Source organism: Moschus berezovskii, chromosome 2 (genome assembly GCF_049115385.1).
Source record: "Moschus berezovskii isolate FMDL1 chromosome 2, NW_MosBer_1.0, whole genome shotgun sequence".
Taxonomy (NCBI): Eukaryota; Metazoa; Chordata; class Mammalia; order Artiodactyla; family Moschidae; genus Moschus; species Moschus berezovskii.
The window spans coordinates 71736926-71760168 of NC_142461.1; the positions used below are offsets into that span (position 1 = coordinate 71736926).

General features: G+C 36.1%; 1 protein-coding gene across 1 annotated transcript in view; it reads right to left on the bottom strand.

Moving 5' to 3' along the window:
- Positions 1-23243, bottom strand: part of ACTR3 (actin related protein 3) — a 49462-nt gene that overhangs the window by 14724 nt on the left and 11495 nt on the right. Inside the window, exons 2-4 of the mRNA XM_055396927.2 lie at positions 10716-10771; positions 7059-7183; positions 1688-1798 (exon numbers count right to left, since the gene is read on the bottom strand). Coding sequence (XP_055252902.1) covers positions 1688-1798; positions 7059-7183; positions 10716-10771 — 292 coding nt within the window. The remainder of the gene's footprint in view (positions 1-1687; positions 1799-7058; positions 7184-10715; positions 10772-23243) is intronic.

Here is a 23243-nt window from a genome sequence, read left to right on the forward strand (position 1 = left end):
ATCAATCATACAGCTACCCTATGACACAACAATTCCTTATCTAGGTGTTTACACGAGATATAAAAACATGTACAAAAAAGACTTGTATAAGAACATTCACAATACCCAAAATATTCATAACTATCAAAAACTTGGAACAGTCCAGGTGATTTTCAACAGGGAAATGGGCAGTGAGGCATATTTATACAATAGAGTATGACCCAGCCAAAAAAAGCAGCAAATGCAACAACATGTATGAATCTCAAGATTATGGCAAATGAAGTCTTACCAAAGAGCACATTTTATACAATTCCATTTACATGAAAACACAAAAATAAGGAAAATGTATATGTGTGGGAAGAAAACTGGAACAAGGGTTGCCTCCAAGAGATGGGGGTAGGGATTAACTGGAAAAGGGCACGAGATAACTTTGCAGCTTAACAGTAATGTTCTATATCTTGATAAGGGTTTGGGTTACAGAGACATATGCATCTGTCAAAACTACAGAAGGGCAACAATTAATACATCATGCATCCTGCAGGCCAAATCCAGTCTACCACTTCTTTCTGTAAATAAAAGTTGACTAGAACACAGCCACAGCCACTCATTTAAGTACTGAGTATGGTTGCTTTCTTACTACAACAGCAGAGCTAAGCAGCTGCAACAGAGACCACATGGCTCACAAAGCCAAAAATCTTTCCTATCTACCTTTAGACAAAGTTTAACCAGGCCAATGCCTGGTCAAACCAATAAAATGGTAGGGTTAAGATGTGTGATTTTACAGAATATAAGTTTCATATAAAAGAAAAAAATGTAAACAATAATAAACTCTGATGATAAATGTATGCTACAGTAGTTAGGGGTGAATTGACTCAAACTGCAACTCTTTGCAGTGATTTAAAAAGTAAGATGGAGTAATAGAAAGATAACCAAATAAACAGATGTTCTAAGACAATTACAGCAAAATTGAATGCTGAGTCCAGATTGTAGGTGCTCACTGCAAGGTTCTTTGAACTTTGTATTTATGTATATGCATATTCACATATTTATGTGTGTCCATATATATTCACAATCACCATAATAAAATATAAAATATTAATTTTACCCAAGATTATGATATAACTGTATCACAGAAAGAGGAAGAAGATAAGGATATTGTGTTAAGGAGGGGGGACAAAAGGAAAAGAACAAAATACTCATCTTTCCTAGTAGGAAGTTACAGTATCTAATATTTAAAATAACAAACAAAAAACAGAAGAAATACATGAGAAAACTATCAGGGAACACTCTTTAAAATTTTAAAGCATGTGCCTCTGGGGAATCAAGGGTTTAAGAGTAGGGAGAGGTTAGGAAGGAAAGTGCTGTTTTTTAAAGTTAAATCTATAGCGATTAAATTTTTAAAGTTATAAACATGCATTGCTTTGATTTAAAAAGTTTAAAAATTAAATTACATATTTTATTAGCAACAATCACAAATGAAATAAAAATCACACCTGCTATTTTTTTAATTTAAAAAAAAAGTGCCATGTTTCCAACTTTTTCCCCTCAAATTTACGGTTAAAGATACTAAAAATGATCCAGATTTATCACAATGTTTTTAGATACACGACAAATAAATTATAGCCTACTGAGTACAGATGTAATGAAAACATTCTCATTAAACTTCTTCTTCAAAAATTTCCTCACTGAAATTATAAGTTGTGCTTACCAAAAGAAAATAATGATCTTCAGGTTCTGCCCTTAAATATTTAAAGATCACTTGTTCCATAAACCTTTCCATCAAGTCCCAATCTTCAACTATACCATGGCGGATTGGCCACTATTAAAACAAACAAACAAAAAAACAGAAATAAAATCTCTATTAATATCAAAAATAAAACAGACCATTAGTGAATATTTGATGAGGGAAGTATTTCTTAGGTGTAATGACACACAGATCATTAGAAGATGCATACTTATAGAGATAAAGGAAACAATTTCTACATATTTTCAGATGTTTCTATTAAAAAAAATAATCCAAATATGTCAAAATGTTAAAAACTATTCAATCTAAATGAAAGATTGCACCAGTCTTTCTGGATGTTTGAAAAATTTATAATAGAAGTATACCCCATTAAAATTCAGCTTGTGAAAATTACAGGTTATGACAATTTGCTTAATCTTTAATTAGCTCTCACAAATATTTGTTGCAGTTCATTGGAAGGACTGATGCTAAAGCTGAAACTCCAATACTTTGGCCACCTCATGCGATAAGCTGACTCACTGGAAATGAATCTGATGCTGGGAGGGATTGTGGGTGGGAGGAGACGGGGACGACAGAGAATGAGATGGCTGGATGGCATCACCGACTCGATGGACATGAGTTTGGGTGAGCTCCAGGAGTTGGTGATGGACAGGGAGGCCTGGCGTGCTGTGATTCATGGGGTCGCAGAGAATCGGACACGACTGAGTGACTAAACTGAACTGAACTAATACATAAAAAACAGCTGATAAGTAAATAGCAAGAATAATCGTAAATCAAGCAAGCAAAATTTTTAAGACAAGTCTGCATATCTATATAGACTCAGTTTCAAAACTGAACCTGGCAGAACTACAGCAAATTCAAAAAGGCATTGCAAATATTTTAAATTTTCCAGGGAAATTTGGTGATACTCAGAATCAGTTTGACACTACATATCTACTAGTTTAAAACAATACAGTTTCAACATCAGTCAGTAACAGCACTTCTTTGAAAAACTGGATTACCAGCAGTTGCTATGATAAAAATTAAATCCCTCCCCCCAAAAATCCATAAAATAAGAAATGTAAAAAAGTAAATTAGAAATGAGGATGGTGATACAAAATCTAATTCCAGGTGTGAGAAACTGTGACCTACCTGACAGGCACCTGCATCCTAATAGTGACTAACAATTTAAGAGAAATATTTTCCTTTCAAAGAAGTGTCATTTTTTTTCAAGTAGCTACGCTGCTACTTAACAAACAGACTGTTAGGAATTTCTTTCTAAGGGACAAAAAACTGTCAAAACTTTTACTGAGACACTAAAGTCACTAAGAAAGTTTGTGAACCTCTGCAATAAAACAGTTTCACAACACATAAAACTCAAGCAAAAATTAGTATTCCGAATATATGAAGAATTCCTTAAACAAGCAAAGTAAAAGCTTAGGCAAAAATCTTTCAAAATTTTACAGAAGAAACATTTTTAAAAATATAGTTCCATGCACATAGTATAAATATACACTCAGTACCTAAGGATGAATACATTAATGAAGAAAATATCCTACCGTCATTTGGTCATCATTAAACCTCTTATCTATTAATTTCTAACAACCACATTTCACCAAAGTCTTATAATAGATACTTCTTAAAGCATTACACTTAAAAAATAACTTCTACTTCTCACTGACTCATTGGAAAAAAACCTGATGCTGGGAAAGATTGAAGGTGGGAGGAAAAGGGGATGACAGAGGATGAGATGGTTGGATGGCATCACTGACTCAAGGGACACGAGTTTGAGTAAACTCTGGGAGTTGGTGATGGACAGGAAGGCCTGGCGTGCTGCAGTCCATGGAGTCGTAAAGTTGGACACGATGAGTGACTGAACTGAACTCCTCACTTTGCTTTAGGAAAGGAAAAAAATGTACTTATTACATCATTCATTTTATAACATTACTGGAATTTTACATATTTTAATGTTCTAAACACTATTTATTCATTTATTCATCATCTATTATTGTGCACCTACTATGAATCATTGCACAAATGCTAAGGACATGAACATCCTGCCATAAGAATCTATCTAATGAAAGAAATGTAACAGACACAAACATTACACTATTAGCTTTCAAAAAAATAAAGTACCGAGGATAAGATGAACAACTTGCCTTCAGAGGGAAAATATGAAGGCTCCTATTTCTCTATGACTGAGGAGGTCGTATCTAAGCTGGGTCTTAAAGGAGCAACCTTGTTAATTTTGTTTTCAGAGTGGGATATAGACGAAAATGTAAATAGAGAATAGCAAAAAATATGTACAAACACTGCATGATATACAAACACAACAGTTAATACCTGTGCCTTTAGGGAAAGTGGTGTAGATAGGTAGACTGCTTCTAGATGAAGGGGACCAGGTTCTCAAAAACTATTACTTGCCTTGTATTGGTGTTTTATTCTATAAGAACTAGAACATCAGTAGAAATTTTCTGTCAGGGTAAACAAGAATAGCTTTGATTTTTAAGAAGATAATTATAGTAGCATTTGGAAAGCAGAACTAAATCTTAAAAGAACAAAAGAGAATAAGAGGCCCAGTTGTGCTGTAAATGATGTTAGGCCAGTCTGAAGATTTGTCACTATGAGAAAAAAAAAGATATCAACAGGTTTCTAACCATGAAATCAGGATGAAAAGGATCTATTATTAATCAAAATACCAAAAATGTACTTTGTCTTATCTCGGAATAAGCAAGGGTGGAGTACATATAAAAAATTTTGCTTTGAATATATTAAACTCAAGAGCCAGAGAATAGGTAGGTGACAGTAGGTAGCTGGAAATGGGGTCAAAGAATTGGGTAGAGATCTAGGCTGTGCCTGCAGATGAAGGTGTGGATAAGATCATCTACAAAAGGTCTTAAATAAGAGAGAATCAAGGACAGTACCTGGGAAATACTGATATTTGAGTAGTAGGCAAAGGAAGAAGAGCCAGTGACAGTACAGGGGAAAAAAAGAAAAGTAACAAACAACAAGAATAGCTTATGTTAGGAAGAGAGCCAGCAGAGTAATCTTGCGAAAGAAAGACAAATCAAGAAGGATGAAGACTGAAATTGGATTTAACAAAGAGCTTATCAAAATAAGTTTGTTTTTAAAAGGACAAAGAGGAAAATAAAACAACAGCTAAAATGCTGAGGAAAGAAGGCAGGACTGTAAGAAGTTTTGTCATTTGGGTGTGCCTGCTGCATCTGGAAGACCTGAAAGTGTATTAAAAGAACACAATCAATGCAGAGGAACTCTGGCCTCTCAGTTCACTGACTTCACCACCTCTGAAGGTGTCTTTTCCATTTTGGCCACAGTCTAGATCTTAGTATCATTATCATCTCTAAATTTCTGAAATGCAAGTACACCCCCTCTCTGCTCACAACTTCTTATCCTCCTAGCATACTCCAGCACCTCACTACATCTCTCTCGAATTGCAGTCCACGGGCTAATATACCTTCTCTCTAGCCAAAACCCATTCCCTCTCACAACACACAGTTTAGATTTTGGGCTGCGTTACTTTGCTCATATTTCCTTTTGTCATTCCATCTACCAAAACCCAACTTGGCATGCTCCTACCCTAAACTTAACCTATATCCAGAATGCTGATCATACAATCACACAGAACTGGCTGATAAAACTAAGAATTCATAACTACTCTTCCCAAATGGACATAAATATACCTGGCAAGCTGTTGTTTCCCCACTCTGTTCATTTTTACTCTCCACAGTGATGATTTTAAATATTCTCCCCATCACTCAGACTTCACTTTTCCCCTCTATTTCCTGAGCAGTAGAGAAAATGTCATCATGTGTTTCACAAGGAAAGCAGGAGCTAACAGTCAGGAAGCCAAACTGACTTTCCTCACCAAATCTGTAAAACTGATTCCACACTTACTTCTTTTTTCTTTTTCAATTTTTTATAATTTAAGAGATCATCCATGTATGAAGGAGATCATCTGTGCTCTGGATTCCATCCCTCTAGCTTTGTCACCGACCTGTATTATAGTCTGTCTTTCCTGTTACTTTGATCTCTTTTTCTAATAATTTTCTCATATTAGCATTTAAGCATTTAAACATCTCTTCCATCTTATGCCCACAACGTATCTGTTTATTTCTCCTTCCCAATGAAAGCCAAATCTCATGGAAATAATCCTTTCATTGATCCTGGTCTACTTTGCTGGCCATTCACAATCCAATTTATACTTTAACCCAGGCTCATTACTCTTCTAAAACTATTCTTATTAAGGTTACAAATAACATCCTTTCAGCTAAAGACAGCAAGTAACGTATGGGCTCTAGATCACTTGATAGCAGCATACCACACTGTTTATCGCTCCTTCCTGTTTACCCAGTCTAACTATGCCTTTTCAGAATCCTTTGTAGGCTTTCCTCCTCCATCCAAATCTCAATGGTGCATTGATCAAGCTCTGTCCTAGGCCTACCCCTAGAGAATCTTATCCCTTCCAAAGGTCACTAATATCCTCCAAACATTTATCTCCAGTTCTGTCTTGTTTATAAGCTCCAAGAGCCAAATATCTGTATAAATACAAACCACTTATAATTACTTCTTCAAGGGCTTTCTTTCCACCACATTACAATAGTCTTGAAGTCAGGAAATCCATTTTTCTAATTTAATCTCAGCACTTAAAGTTGTTTATACACAGTAGTTTCTTGTTAATGAATAAATTATGAGACGGGATGAAAAGACATATAAAGGAAGAAATGTGCAAATCAAGCAAAGTGAGTTTGAATAGTGTCTACCTTTTAGTACAGGGGGGGATAGTGACTCAGAGTAGACACAAGGAAGGTATATGAGTTACTAGATTTGTCCTCTATCCTGAACTTTTATGATTACAGTCACAAAAATGTTTTTAACTGTATAACTAAGCCTTACCTTTTTTTACAGTATGTAAATTATACCTCAATAAAAAAGAAGTGGGAGGAAGAAGGGTAGGGAACAAACAAGAAAGAGAAAAAGATAAAAAACTGCACTTTCAGATGACAGAGGCTTCAACAGGAGAAAAATAGTGTGGGTTTGAATAAAGATGGGAAGTATTTCTAGGTGTGATAATGTGGAGGCAAGAGAAACCCAATCACATTGATGACTCTGAGACTGAAAAAGTAAATACCAGTTATTTGAAGAAGCTAAAATGTTCCTTTTGCAGGGAGGGGAATAACAGTTAAAGCAAGGCTGGAAGAAGTCACAAGGGAAGAAGAAAATTCTACTGTGAAGAGGCTGAGAGTATTAGTCCTGTAATTGAGTGCCAAAATTACTAAACAAACTAATTTTTTGAAATAAAATGTTATTTATATTTATACAAATCATAAAAATATACCTTTGTTGCATATGTAGGTTTTTCTATTGCTTCATCACCAATGAAGAAGTCTAGGTCATCAACACCTTTCATCACCCTCCTTTGAGCTTGATCTCCCACTTTTGCTGACTCCTTAATAGCAATACCTTTAAAACAGAAGTTATTTATGCATGTAAAAAATTTTTTTTCAAGTGAGACAGATTTTTCACTTGCATTTTTTCATAATAAAGTATTATTACATAGAACATGATCTAGTATATTTAAACTGCTAAATTAAAGCAAAAAGTTCTTTAATAAAAAAATGACAAAATTCCTTTAATACAATGAAATCTCAACTTCCACCCAGAAACAAGGTCTCAAATATAAAAAGCCCCCAAAAGAGAAGTACTGCTGTGGGAATGTTTCAGTTGTTTTTAAAAACTATGTAAGCTCTATTTTGATCTGAGTAAGACTGTAATTTCACCAAGTCAACATAGGCTTCATGGACAATCAGAAAGAAAAAATTGAAAACCCAGTAATAAAAGTAGGAAAATTGCATGGGGAAATATTTTTTTTAAACTTTTTTCATATTTCTATCCTGTCTGCACTACTATGAACTAGCTTACTTTTAACACTGGCATAAGACCTGTTAAACTTTAATCCACATATACAAAGGGAAATTTCAAAACATTCAGGTAAAACCCACAGCAATCTCCTTATATAATTTCAAAAACCAGCATACAGTTCTAGACCTAAAACTCATTAATTTCTTAACTAAGTCGTAAATGTCTGAATCCTTCAAATTAAACAGTTCTTCATTCAAAACATCTGCATGGGGACTTTCCTGGCAGTCCTGTGGTTAAGACTCAGCTCTTCTACTGCATGGGTGCAACCCCTGCTCAGATCCTGCATGAGGAGTGGCCAAAAATTTAAAAAAAAAAAAAAAAATCAAAAACATGCATGCACATAAGCTGATGGGCCATTCAAACAGTTACACTTTCAGTTAATAACAATTTATATCTTTAATAAGGTGTGTAGGAAATACTGAAGGAAAATTCAAAATCCAATCTACTTCTAAACGCTGCTTCTCTAGCATAATGCACATAGACATCCAGACGCATCACTACAAATTTCCTAGAAGACAAAGATTATGAAAATAACTTTGAACCATATCCACAGGTTTTCCAGATCAAATGTCCTTGTTCATCAGCGGCAATAATTATATCTGCTCATAATAAAACTACACCTGCAGCATTAAAGCTAGTTGGGTGAAAAAAACTCCATAATCAAAAATCTCTTCTTTCATACACAAATGGATTTTTAACATGCTACAACCTCTCATAAGAAAGACAATGAAAGCTAAAATTGCAAATTTTGGCAGAAAGATGAAATAGAGAAAGAATACAACGGTGATGAGAACCAAAAGTTTAAAATATCAAAATTATATGGTCTTCCCACTAAGATTTAATACAGCACTTAAGAATATAAGCAAAAGCAAATTTTGCAAGAATCAGAGTTAACACATCAGGAATCTCCTGAAATAAATGTTTTAATCACAACACAATGCCTTATAAAAGATCACAAATTAATAGATTGCAAAATCAGCACTTTAAGGGTTGTGTGCCCCCAAAAAGATATGTTTAGGTCCTAATTCTTACTACCTCAAAATGTGACCTTATTTGGAAATAGGGTTTTTCAAGTTAAAATGAGGCTACAATCCAATGACTGGTGATCTTATAAAAATACAAAATTTGGGCATATCCAGGCTTCCCTGGTGGCTCAGAGGTTAAAGCGTCTGCCTCCAATGCAGGAGACCCAGGTTTGATCCCTGGGTCGGGAAGATCCCCTGGAGAAGGAAATGGTAACCCACTCCAGTATTCTTGCCTGGAGAATCCCATGGACGGAGAAGCCTGGTAGGCTACAGTCCACGGGGTCGTAAAGAGTCGGACACGACTGAGCGACGGAACGGAACGGATGCACAGAAGAAAAACAATGTGAAGACACATAGGGTTAGCTATGTGACTGGAGTGATGCACACACGAGCCAAGGATTGTCAGGAAACACCAGAAGTTTTAAGAGCCAAGAAGATTTCTCCCCTAGAGCTGTCATGGCCCTGTTGACACCTTGATTTCAGACTTCCTGCTTCCAGTACTATAAGTTTCTGTTGTGTTAAGCCACCTGGTTTTTGGTACTTTGCCTTGGCAGCCTTGGGAAACTAATATAAGCATACACATGGTATAAAACTAAACTCAAACATAACTAACATCAAGTACTAGTCTGCAAAAGTACTCTATTTTAGTCAGCAACAGAGCCAATATTTGTCATCAAAATCTTAAAACAAACTATCAATATATTGATATGTAAAGTTGGGACAAAAGTGAAAAAAAGCAAATCTGTCCCTCCACGTAGATAACAAACATGCTTGAATAAAGGGTAAAAACAACAGTACCACAAATTAATACCACTATATTCCTATGAATAAGTTATTTCATCAGTGTCAGCTAAAAGCCACTCCATGTATTGAAACATTAGATTTAGGTAATAGCCTAAATTCACAATCAATCCCTAGAAAAATATATCAAAAGTTTAGCAGAAGTGCAAAGTCAAACAGGTCTGTTTCTAGAGAATGAAAGAAATATATAATAGCTCCCCCTTTAGATATTTTGACACATCTTCACACATTTAACTTTGTTCTTGCCATACATAAACAACAAAACTACTCTTTCATGTCTAATGAGTGCCCAACTAAGTCCAGAGATCTGTAGTTCAGGCAAGTCTAGTAATTTCTACCTTGTTCTCAATATCACAGACTGAATCCTAAACTGCTTTCAATATTTTCTGCATGTTCATCTTTCCATTTCCTTCTCATTTTCATAAATCAGTAAGAATACACAAAAATATTCAGTCACACAAATACTAGCGATACTTCCAAAATTAAACCACCTAGAAGTCAGCACCACCAAGGAATGGCTCAAAAAGTTTGTTGTCTGATATGCTAAAGTCTTAACCTGGTGGTAGGTCAGGTAGTTGAGAAATGTTATTATACAATGTGCAAAAGGTGAACTGTCTAAAACTCAGATGTCCAAAATATGTCCATCAAGAACCAGATACATAATCCAGGCTAACAAGAGCACAAACAAACCAAGTCTGAGAGTAATTTTTAAAAACATCTGAAAGATAAATTATTGAAACTGGACAGTGAGTTAAAGTGAAGTTAACCAACATAGGACAGAACAAAAATAACCTAAGTAAGGTTATAAAGCATTAGAGAACAGCTGAAGACTGCGCCTCTAAAGATGAGATGCCATCCTTATTTTGAAGCATGGGCTTTTGTTAGGGATGTCAACAAGCACAAGCCCTGCAAAAATCATGAGCACAAACCAAAGGATGGTCTTTGTTGGCGTGTGATGGGAAATGCATTATATAATAGTAACACACACACATTATTAATAGCAATATCCTCAAAGCAAATTCCCAGCTCATTCATTTTTGTCTTTAAAAAGGTATTTGGTAGATTTAGAATATGAAAAGCTAAAAAGAGATCTGAAATAAATGGTCAGAAGTACGGAAATGAGGCCACACTTAGAATTTGGCAAATCATGTTTCTGAAGGACTAAATCTTACACTGTTGAAGTGATTATTTTTTATCAAGAAAAAGATATTAAGTCAGCTTATTTGTGACTTAAAAGAACTACTTACAGGAAGGGATGATAAACTGTGGTTCCGTATTTCCAGCATATCCTAGTTTTGTATACCTGAAAAACAAAGAATTTTATAAGTATTTCACTAATATCTTGGCAATTATGAATTTAACTCTTCAGTTCAGTTCAGTTCAGTTCAGTCGCTCAGTCGTGTCCGACTCTTTGCAACCCCATGAATCACAGCACGCCAGGCCTCCCTGTCCATCACCAACTCCCGGAGTTCACTCAAACTCATGTCCATCAAGTCGGTGATGCCATCCAGCCATCTCATTCTCTGTCGTCCCCTTCTCCTCCTGCCCCCAATCCCTCCCAGCATCAGAGTCTTTTCCAGTGAGTCAACTCGTCACATGAGGTGGCCAAAGTATTGGAGTTTCAGCTTTAGTATCAGTCCTTCCAATGAACACCTAGGATTGATCTCCTTTAGAATGGACTGATTGGATCTCCTTGCAGTCCAAGGGACTCTCAAGAGTCTTCTCCAGCACCACAGTTCAAAAACATCAATTCTTCGGCGATCAGCCTTCTTCACAGTCCAACTCTCACATCCATATATGACCACTGGAAAAACCATAGCCTTGACTAGACGGACCTTTGTTGGCAAAGTAATGTCTCTGCTTTTTAATATACTATCAAGTTTGCTCATAACTTTCCTTCCAAAGAGTAAGCGTCTTTTAATTTCATGGCTGCAATCAGCATCCACAGTGATTTTGGAGCCCCCAAAAATAGTCTGACACTGTTTCCACTGTCTCCCCATCTATTTCCCATGAAGTGATGGGACCAGAAATTCTTATATTTCTATTTGTTATAAAGATTCCATTCTGGGTAAATACAAAATCCCACAGCTTCAATTCATTTAAACATTTCTACTATTGAAATTATAAGTACCCATCGCTTTTACTTGTTATTTATATTTCAACTGTTTTGCAAAACTGCTGTCTCTCATATTACCAAATGGGTGATTAAGCCTCTGATAAAATAATATATATTCCATATGAGATCAATGATTTTAACAGTGAAACTCTAGATACGGAAGAAGCAACAAAAGGGAATATTTTCTTGGATCAAGAGGCTAGCAATACAGGTGATCCAGAGAATTTTGGATACTGTTTTATAACCTAGTCCAGTAAGAGCACACTGAGTAGCATATAAGCAATATCTCTGCCAGACTTGGGAATGAGCATTCTCAGCACAACAGGATGAAATGGCAGCCTCAAATCGTGGTCAAATTTATGACATGAAGGGACCCTGCCAATTGGAAACTGGCAATTGCCATCTACCTCTACAAAGTTTAAATCATGGCCACTGCAGCTGCTGACCTTCAACACCACTGAAAGGAGATTAGGGTGGAGATCAGGAATCAGGCACTCTGTGCTCTAGAAAAACTGGCAGGACAGGCCTTCAGAGAATTGGATATCTTCAGGAAAAGATTTTATGAGTCCCAATTCCTGCATCTCTAGTGTTTCAGAGAAACACTAACATTGTTAAAGATGATATCTGCTTTGGCTAATAAGAAAAATATTAAAAGTCAAAACAGAGTAACTAACTATGGTTCAGACATCCAAGGAAATAACGAGGTGACACAATGGGTGTAATTTCAGACTAGTCTTTGCATTGCTAACAAGCTGAGTTTTCTGAGACATGTCAGGCTTGGATGTCACTGGACATTATCAAAACAGTATCTGCTGGCAGCTAGTAACTACAATCTTACTTTTTATAAAGCTAGGCAACTGGGTACCTGGCTACAAGTCATTAAAACTGAGCAGGAGTCTATGGGGCGTTAGGGTCTTTCTGTGTCCCGTTTCTTCCCAGGTGGCTCAGTGGTAAAGAATTTGCCTCCCAACGCAGGAGTGGGTCAGGAAGATCCCCTGGAGAAGGAAATGGCAACCCCCTCCAGTATTCTTGCCTGGAAAATCCCATGGACAGAGGAGCCTGAAGGGCTAGAGTCTATGGGGTCACAAAGAGTCGGACACAATTGAGTAACTGAGTACACACAGCTTTTCATGAGAAACTGCACGTCTAGAAATTGATCCTATAGGGATATTCATAATGTACAAAATAATATATAATAAGGTGTTTCATTACAATCTTGCTTATAATAGCAAAAGTGAAAATAAAGAGCCATCAAATGAGAAGCTAATTAAATATGCTATGTTTAAACCATAGAATATTAGGTAGCTATTAAAAAAGTGATTGAAAAAGCTCTTTATGTATAGATATGGAACAATCTCCAAAATGCTTTTGCTAACTGAACAAAAACTAGGTACTGAACAGTGTGATATCTGTAAAAAAGTAAAGGGTACAGGTAAAACATATTTGGCTATATAAGCACAGAGCATCTCTGGAAGAGTATTAAGAAACTCATAATTTTGGTTGTCTCTAGAGAACAGAACTAAGTAACAGGCAAGGGTAAAAACACTTTTTTTAAATCACATATTGTTTCATACCATTTGAATTCATTACTATTCAAAAAAAAGTATAAATTTTATAATTTGCTATAATAGATTCAACCTATAGTCTTACAATGGCTTCCCTGGTGGCTCAGCAGTAAAGAATCTGCCTGCCAATGCAGGAGATATGGGTTCAGTCCCTGGGTAGGGAAGATCCCCTGCAGAAGAAAATGGCAACCAATCCAGTATTCTTGCCTGGGAAATCCCACGGACAGAGGAGCCTGGCCAGCTACAGTCCACAGGGTCACAAAAAGAGTTGGACGCAATTTAGCGACTATATCAACAACGTCTTACATTAACAAAATAATAACAAGGATGTCTAGAAAAGTGGAGCTTCCACAAGCAGCATGTTGGGGGCTACTTAGGAGATAGCTGGATACTTTTTGGCTATAAGCAGGCTTTAAAAAGAAAGTATTTACATTACAATATTTTGAGAAACACACTCCACAGAGTTTGACTCAATCTTCAAACACACTGTTAAACAGTAGGCAGGTAAATTACTGTGATATTCTTGTATTCTATTAGTTTCAGCAGAAATATTTTTAATATGATGGGAAGATCTCTCTTTGGGGTACATTTCAGCCCCCAAATTAAGTTCAAGATCTGAAAGTGCTAAACAGACTAAAACACTAAAAATAAGGGGAAAACATAAACTGTTCAAAATGTGATACTGCTTCACTGACCAAATCTCTACAAAGATTCCGTACTGTACATGTTATAAAAATAAATAAAACTTCTTTGCAGGACATACAAAAGACCCCCTTTAATATTTGGCTCCTGACAACCTCTTCCAGCAGCCCTGACACCACACCACACTACCAAACCATTAAAATACTAGTAATTTCCAAAAAGACCAACTCATGCCATGCCAAAGAGCCACTATCAACACTGTTCCGGGTTAAATACCATTGCTTTTATATGAAAACTTTCACAACCTCCCACATAGTTGATTACCTCTGCCCTTGTGAGTACAAGTATCATTTACTAGTAATTCCTAAGTCTTGATTCCTTCATTTGTAAAATAAAGAGCAGTAACTCATAACTGTTCAGGGTATTTAATAGGAGAACAAGGTAAACTATTAAGCACAGCACCTGCATAAAGGACACACTTAATACATGTCAACTCTACTTACTCTTTTCATGCATTCTCTCCAAAACTTCCATTCCCCAATAATCAGAGAAAGGCCATGCAGATATCTGAACTTTTAAATATTTATTAGTTCAGTTCAGTTGCTTAGTCATGTCTGAGTCTTTGTGACCCCATGAACTGCAGGATGTCAGGCCTCCCTGTCCATCACCAACTCCTGCAGTCTACCCAAACCCATGTCATGTCCATTGAGTCGGTGATGCCAACCAACCATCTCATCCTCTGTCATCCCCTTTTCCTCCTGCCCTCAATCTTTCCCAGCATCAGGGTCTTTTCAAATGAGTCAGCTCTTTGCATCAGGTGGCCAAAGTACTGGAGCTTCAGCTTCAACATCAGTCCTTCCAATGAACACCGAGGACTGATCTCCTTTGGGATGGACTGGTTGGATCTCCTGCAGTCCAAGGGACTCAAGTCTTCTCCAATATCACAGTTCAAAAGCATCAATTCTTTGGCTTATCACTATGATACAAATTATCCCTGTTTTCATAAATGAAAGTCAGTCTATAGGAGATTTCTCAGATTAGTGCTTATATCTATTTTTTCAACCCTTTCACTGCCTTTTTTTTTATTAAGGTAAGAAATGGATTTATTTAGAGAAATATACTCCACAGACAGAGTGTGAGCCATCTCATAAGGCAAGACTGGCCTTGGGAAAAACATACTCCACAGACAAGAGTGTGGGTTGTCGCAGAGGGCTAATGCCCACATTTCTTATACTTCCAAATCAGTCTCTTCTTAATGTAAAACCTTCAACTGTGGTAGAATAGAACTCCTGTAATAGATGGAGGTCAGCATGATTGAACCACTTGCTCACACCCTCTGATTTGGGTACAAAAAATTAGAAGTTTTCAAACGCACAAAACCACCATCAACTAATATGAATAATCTGTTCCCACTGAACTCACTAAAACTAACAGTAACATACTTGAAGTAAGAGGGTATGTGTGTGTGTGCAATCGCTCAGTCATTTTGTGACCCCACAGATGGTAGCCTGGCAGGCTCCTCTGTCCATGGAATTTTGCAGGCAAGAACATTGGAGTGGGTTGCCATTTCCTACTCCAGGGGATACTCCCAACCCAGGGAATCGAACCCACCTCCCTTATACCTCCTGCATTGGCAGGTAGATTCTTTACCACTGCACCACCTAGGAAGCAGTACTGGATAAAGTAGAGGCTACCATGACACTAAAAGGAAGAGGGCCAACAGTATGCCTTGTCCCACTCCATCCACAGTGGAAAAAAAGAACTACTTTAACCTTATTAAAACAAAGACTTGGTTAACACAAGTCAGTCTAAAGCTGCCTGAGGCTATAAAACCCTAAAAGACACTACTGTCTTACCAACACAGTGGAAAAATGAATACTAATTATTCTTTCATCCAGTCCCTTCCACTTTATTCCCAAAGCTGTTCAAGAAATTATACCCTAACAGAACAGAATGACTTCCTTCCAGTTCTATGACCCTGACAAAGGAGGATAATCTCCCTAAAAAGTCACTGCCTAACAAAAATCTTCATATGAGGTTCTATGGCCCACAAGATTAAGAACTTGTTTCTGCGTCTACAAAATGATCCACTGTAAATAGTTCATAAAGTACCTTGTAGATAAAAAATTATGACTCTGACTCCTTCAGCTAAGTATTAAGATTCTCCAAAATAATCCTCGATTCAACTTAGTGTCTCCGATCACTTGCTCCCATGAACCCAACTCAAAGCCCACTGTACCTATTACTCATTTTCCCCTACATGACTTGCACATCCCCCCTCACATATTATCTGTCCTCCCACTGCACCCTCTCAAAAACCTCAGATCACAGCTTAGGCATCTTCCATGAAGCCTTTCCTGATCATTTTAACTAACAGTCATCCTTTCCTTCAATAAACTCCTTCTCTCAACCACTCGATGAACATATATATACAAGCCTATGCTATTTTTATGTGTGTAAATACCATTTCCCAAGAATAACAGTAAGAAACTTGAAGTAGAAACCACATTACCATAAGAAACTTCCATTTAACAAGTTCACCAGGTAAATCAATACTCCATTCCTGGTCAAAGTAAAATTCCCTAGGTTGAGCATATTCAGCAATAATCTACTCTCAAAACAAACACTGAAAGAAGGATATAATAAACTTAATACAAAAGTCAAGACACAATCAGAACAAGTATGTTCTTCTCCCAAACATGAAGGTAACTACAGATAATATATCAACTATATGGATACACCATAACATTTCATCATTTCTATTAAATTTAAAACAATCTAGCAAAATAATTTTTTAACTGAAGGAATGGGGGGAACAGCAGCCAAATACATTTACTAATGTTCTACTTGGAGTAGGAAATGGCAACCCACTCCAGTATTCTTGCCTGAAAAATTCCAAGGACAGAGGAGCCTGGGGGGCTACAGTCGAAGAGGTGCCAAGTGGTAGGACATGACCAAGCAACTGAACACACACACACAATGTTCTAGTGCCCTGGATTTAAATAATACCCCCAAAGAACAAAATCATCTAGTCTAGATACACCAGATATAGACCACTATATAATAGTATTTCGTGATTACCATAGAGGACAATATTTTCATCCATTTTTAAAAAATGTAAGGGGAAATGTCCTAGTTTACATAATTTTAAAAGTTGTTTAGCTTCTAAAAAGCTTTCCAACCCTTTACATATCAATGCATACAAGATACAGTAATATCTGTACAGCACATATAAATAAACTGGAGGGGATTTGAGAACATAGCTATAAGAGGTTTGCTTTAAAACTTCACTTCTGTTCCGTTCCGTTCTGTCGCTCAGTCATGTCCGACTCTTTGCAACCCCGTGGACTGTAGCCTACCAGGCTTCTCCGTCCATGGGATTCTCCAGGCAATAATACTGGAGTGGGTTACGGTTTCCTTCACCAGGGGATCTTCCCGACCCAGGGATCGAACCTGGGTCTCCCGCATTGGAGGCAGACGCTTTAACCTCTGAGCCTAAATTTTCTTTATACAAATATAAGAAAAAAATTAGGAAAGACTTTAAATACTAAATTTGTTCAGAGCTTTCAAATATAAACTAGCTTTTCATTAACCTAATATTATCGGTTTTACACTTGAAATGACTGATTTAAGGTATTTTTACAATGAGCTGTCAAAATTCTCCAGTCACCACAGAGAAGAAACATTGTATAAGTAGATGGCAGAAAAGTTTCTCTCATTTTTTTTCTTACTCAAAGAAACTCCTCTCTCACAATTAATTGGCCTTTGATAACTTAAACACTTTATAAATTAAAGACATGATCAGTTTAAACTAAAAAGTTCTTCATTTTAATTAATGCATGCAGAGTTCAATTTTTATAGTAAAGGAAATATTTCAAATCAAACTTTCTCATATTAAGAATTCCTCTGGACCCAATACAAAATAAAAAGTTAAGTTTGAAAAAAATAATTTCTCTAGCCATACACATGCTCCTCTCTTAGTTATAATACTGTTCCTTAGACTTAAAAACTAATAGTGACCAAATATCACAGCAAACCATTTCTAACCTTACGTTTACCAGGTAAATTTTTGTTTTGAATTCATAGATTCTGTCAGTACACTTTATTTTTCCACAGCCCTTGCAATTTTCTACTAGGTTTTTGGGGTGTTCAAAAAGTCACTTTATATATATATATAAAATTAAGCATGTTAGGAAAATAACAGTTAACTAAATTATAGAACTAAATTATACTAAATTTCAAACATTCACAAACATACACACATCAGAATCTTTCTAAACTTCCCTTGTAACAGGGAAGAACAAATCTGACTCCATATTAGAGCTGTTTCTTTTATATACTTTATTTAACCTTTGTGCTTTGTTTCTTATGCTTAGTCATAGCTCCACACTTCTGTAAAAATAAAAAAATGTTGCCTATAATCTGAAATATAGAGGATAACCGATTCTCAAGGCTTCTTTGACCTTTTACAGTATAATACCTCCTTATTCATACAGAGATAAAAAGTTACAGAAATCTTTGTCTTATTAGAAGCTTACAGAAATAACCTGATGTATGTGAACAGCTGCCAACATACCACTCCATCATTTTGCCTTTAAAAGTGCTTTGCTGAAACCTTTCAAGGAGTTCAGGGTTTGGGAGGCACAAGGTACCAGTCTCCTTGCATGGCCCTGCAATAAACCTTTCTCTGCTCCAAACTCGATGTTTCGGTTCATTTGGCCTCACTGCTTGGTAACACCTTCAGAAAAAAATCTTCCTTCAGACAGACATGAGATTAAACAGCTTGGATTTTTCTTAAATTTGCCATCTGGATAACATTATTTGGTACAGGACTCAGACATGGGCCAAACTTCCACAACAGCAAGCTATTTACTCAAATCCATCTACAGATCCATGTGACTGCTATCAAAATTCCAACAATTTTGGGGGGAGAAATAGAAAATCTATTCTAAAATTCACATGAAATCTCAAGGGACTATGAATAGCTAAACAGTCCTGAAAAAGAACAAAGTTGGAGGTCTCACACTTCCTGATTTCAAACTTACAAAGTTACAGTAACCAAAGCTGTGAGGCCTGACAGACATATAGACCAACTGGAACAGAACAAAGCCTGGAAATAAACCCTGCCATATACAGTTAAATAATTTTTGACAGGAGTGCCAAAACTACTCAGTGAAAGGACAGTCTTTTCAAGAAATGGTGCTAAGAAAACTGGATATCCATTAATGAACATGGACTTTAACCTTATACCACATACCACTCAAAATAAATCAAAGACCTTCATGTAAACACTAAAACTAGAAGGTGATGACAACAAGGGAGAAAGGAGGAGGAAATAAAAGAAGGAAAGGTAAAAGACACTAACCACTTAGGAAAAAGAAATATAAATGGCTACAAACGAAAAGATGCTCAACACCATGGGGCTTAAAAAAAGAAAAGCAAATTAAAAGTACACTGAGATAAATTTCACACATTTCTAGTTGAAATGACAGAAAAGCAAAACCATTTGTAAATAGCCACTTTGGAAAACAGTTAAACATTCATTTACCATATGATCCAGCGATTCTACTTCTGGAATACACCCAAGAAAAATAAAAACATATGTCCACACAAAGATATGTGCACATTTGTTCACAAGAGCAAGAAGGCAATGGCAAGCCACTCCAGTACTCTTGCCTAGAAAATCCCATGGATGGAGGAGCCTGGTGGGCTGCAGTCCGTGGGGTCGCTAAGAGTCGGACACGACTGAGCAACTTCACTTTCACTTTTCACTTTCACACATTGGAGAAGGAAATGGCAACCCACTCCAATGTTCTTGCCTGGAGAATCCCAGGGACAGGGGAGCCTGGTGGGCTTCCGTCTATGGGGTCACACAGAGTTGGACACAACTGAAGTGACTTAGCAGCAGCAGCAGCAGCAGTTCACAAGAGCATTATTCGTAATGGCCCCAAACTGGAAGCAAAGCATATATTCATCAACAAGAGAACAAATTAAAAAAGGTTGGTTAATTCATACACACCAAAATTATTCTATTAATATGAAGAATCAGGAAAATATAACCCATTTTCCAAGGAAAAGACACTCAGCAGAAGATGAAATAATCCAATGTCAGAATTATCAGATAAAGCCATGAAAGCAGCTGTGACTATCACAATGAAGTAGTAATGACTGATAATAAATAACAAAGAAACTAAAACTGTAAAAAGAGCAAATGGAAATAACTGAAAAATGCAATGACAGGTACAAAAAGTTCTCTGGATGAGCAAAGCAAAATAGAGACAAAAGAGGAAATGATCAGTGAATTTGAAGGCAGATCAGTAAAAATTATCCAATCTGAAAAGAGAGAGGAAAAACATTAAAAAGATAGACACAAAGAGAAAAGAACAGACCTCAGAGACTTAGGGAACAAAAAATGAAAGGTAACACAATGAAGTTTCTGAAGGGTGGGAAGGAGGAGGATGGGAGGGAAGTGGCTAGGAGAGAGGAAGTGGGGAAACACAGAAAAACCCAAAGAAACCTTAGGGATGTCATAAGTAAACTACTAAAAATCAAAGATAAAGAAAAATCCTAAAAGCAGCCAGAGAAAAAACGCCCCAATAACAGGAACAAAAAATTCAAATTACCAGCACCTTATTATGAGAAACTATGGAAGTCAAAAAACAGTGAAGTCGTATTTCTTAAGTCTGAAAGAGGTACAAAAACAGTCAACCCAGAAATCTTTAAGAGCGAAAATATTCTTCAACAATGAAAGCGAAATAAAGACATTTTTCTAGTAAAAGAAAACCCATTGCCATCAAACCTGAGCTAAAGAAAGTTCTTCAGGCTGAGGGGAAATGACAACAGAGGGGAAACTGTGTTATTAATGAAAACATTAGAAATGGTAAACAGGTAAATGAGACTTTTTTCTGCTTAATTTTTGACATACTTTTGAGTATTTAAAGCAAAAATTAAATTGTCTTGTGGGGTTATATATATAGATGTAACACTCATGATAACTATACCATAGAAGGACAGTAAGGTAGAGGGAATGGCAAGAGAGTTAGTATTGATAAATCTACGGAAATGCAAGGGTTCTACTCTGCATAAAGTTTTAAATTATTCACTCTAAGTAAAAATTAAAATGGCGTACCCAAATCCAACTATACTAATTATTACATTAAATGTAATAAAACTATATTCTCCGATTAAAGGGGACAGACAATCAGAATAGATGAAACAAAAAGGAAGAGAAGAAAGGAAGAAAGAGAGAGGGAGGGAGCATGGTACACACTGTAAATATAAAGATGGAGAATGAAAAAAGATGGATGAAAGGCAAATAGTAAGAGTAAGTCTGAAGTGGCTATATTAACATCAAATGAAACTTTTAAGAAAAAGAGTAATACCAGAGATAAAAGAGAAATTTTATGATAATATATGGATAAATTCATCAAGAAAAAATAACAGTCTTAAATGCATGTGCCTATTAACAGTTAAATGTCAAGCATGGATTAACAGGGGCTTCCCTTGTGGCTCAGCTGGTAAAGAATCCGCCTGCAATGGGGGAGACCTGAGATTGATCCCTGAGTTGGTATGATCCCCTGGAGAAGGGAAAGACTACCCACTCCAGTATTCTGCCCTGGACTGTATAGTCCATGGGATCGCAAAGAGTTAGACACAACTGAGCGACTTGCACACACACACATGGATTAACAGTACAACATACCAAGGCTCTGCTTTTTAGAACACCTCAATGAATGTCACTGGTTTGAAGACTACTCAACAAGCTATGTATGATCTGACACCTATTTACCGTCTCAGACTCATCTAGATACCCACAGTTTACTTTCTTAATCCTCAACTCCTGCAATACACTGTTATGTCTGAAGCAGAAAGAATAATGATTATAAAGTTGAAAATTGTATTTGGAAACAGAAACATAAACTCTAGCACTTATAAATGCTCCATCTTCTTTTCATTGTTGTTTTTGTTTTATCCTAGTCATTTCTTTCTTCAAAGGTGCTTTTCAAATCTTCCATTTTCATCAGCCCTTTTGGACACATATGATTTTCACAGCATGATTCCAAGGCAAAATTAGTAGGAGTCCTAAAGCCTTCCAACTTGCTATTTCTTAATAAATGGTGTGTGTGTATGTATGTGCCTGTGCGTGTACATGTGTGTGTATTTTAGTATTAATTACATTACTGTTACTTTAAAATGTCTCAAAAATACTTTCAAACCTAGTTCTAAACAGGGAAAAATACATGTTGTGAACACCCTGATATTTTCATGTCAAGTATTTTTGTCAAGTGTAAACAAAAATTTACACATACATGTAGAGTAGAAATAAAATTACACATCAAGAATAATTCTATTATATAGCACTAGAATATATACACATGGTTTCTTCTGAAAGTCTACAGAAGAAATAGTAAAGTCTGATTACCTACAGATAGCAGGATGTCAGAATTTTGTTTTTCAAATTAACACTTGTCTTAAACAGTCTAACCATACACATAAATTATTTTTAAAAGAATTTCTGAATAGGTAACACTAGCACATGATAAAAATTTTAATAAAACAGGAAGTACTAAAGTTAGTATCTCTACCACACACAAAGTTTCCCTACAAGGCCGATCTACTAATCAGTCCATTGCTACCCCAAAAGTCAATCATTTATGTATTCCAGAGATAATTCACACACAAACAGGCATATATATTACTTTAATTTAAAACATGTCACTGGGTTACCTGGGTAGTGAAATCATGACTCTTCTTCTTTAAGCTTTCCTATACTTAGTAAAAAGAAAGTGTCATTTCTAAATTGTTTTTAAAGAGACCATAAAATGAAAAAGACAAAGCTATATTAAGTTTATGAAATTGATAAGGGCAATATAATACTCAGAAAAATTAAACCAAATTTTTTCCTTTGTGGCCCAGGGAAGCAAGTTAAATATACAGAAAAATCTCCCTGGACTGAGGTAGCAATGAGAAAAAAATCTACAATGCTGGTTTTCAGCAGCAAGGTTAGAAATTGCTTTGAGAAAGGAATACAATAAAACAGAGAGTTCAAAAGCACTTCTGAAATTATATCAAAGTGACTAGAAGAGCAGTAGTGGAAATGTAATCAAGTCAGGAGTGATTGATAGACACGAACTAATAGAAATGAACAGCAAAAAAAAAAAGAATTTTATACAAAAAATAGTTAATTTATTGTAGTCCTAAATGTTTCCAGGCAGGGGAAAAGTGGGCTTGAGGAGAGTCATTTATAATGTTCTCTTATTCTTAAAAAACAAAGAGATGAAACAAATATAAAATTTTACCAGGTAATGATTCTGATAAATAGGGGTATATGTTATATTACTCACTATATCTTTCTAAAAGGAATAAACTTATTTATCAAACAATATTTTTAAAGAGTAACGTCAGTGATGCATGTAATATAAAAGCAGTAGCACCTCAAATATTCGGTATTA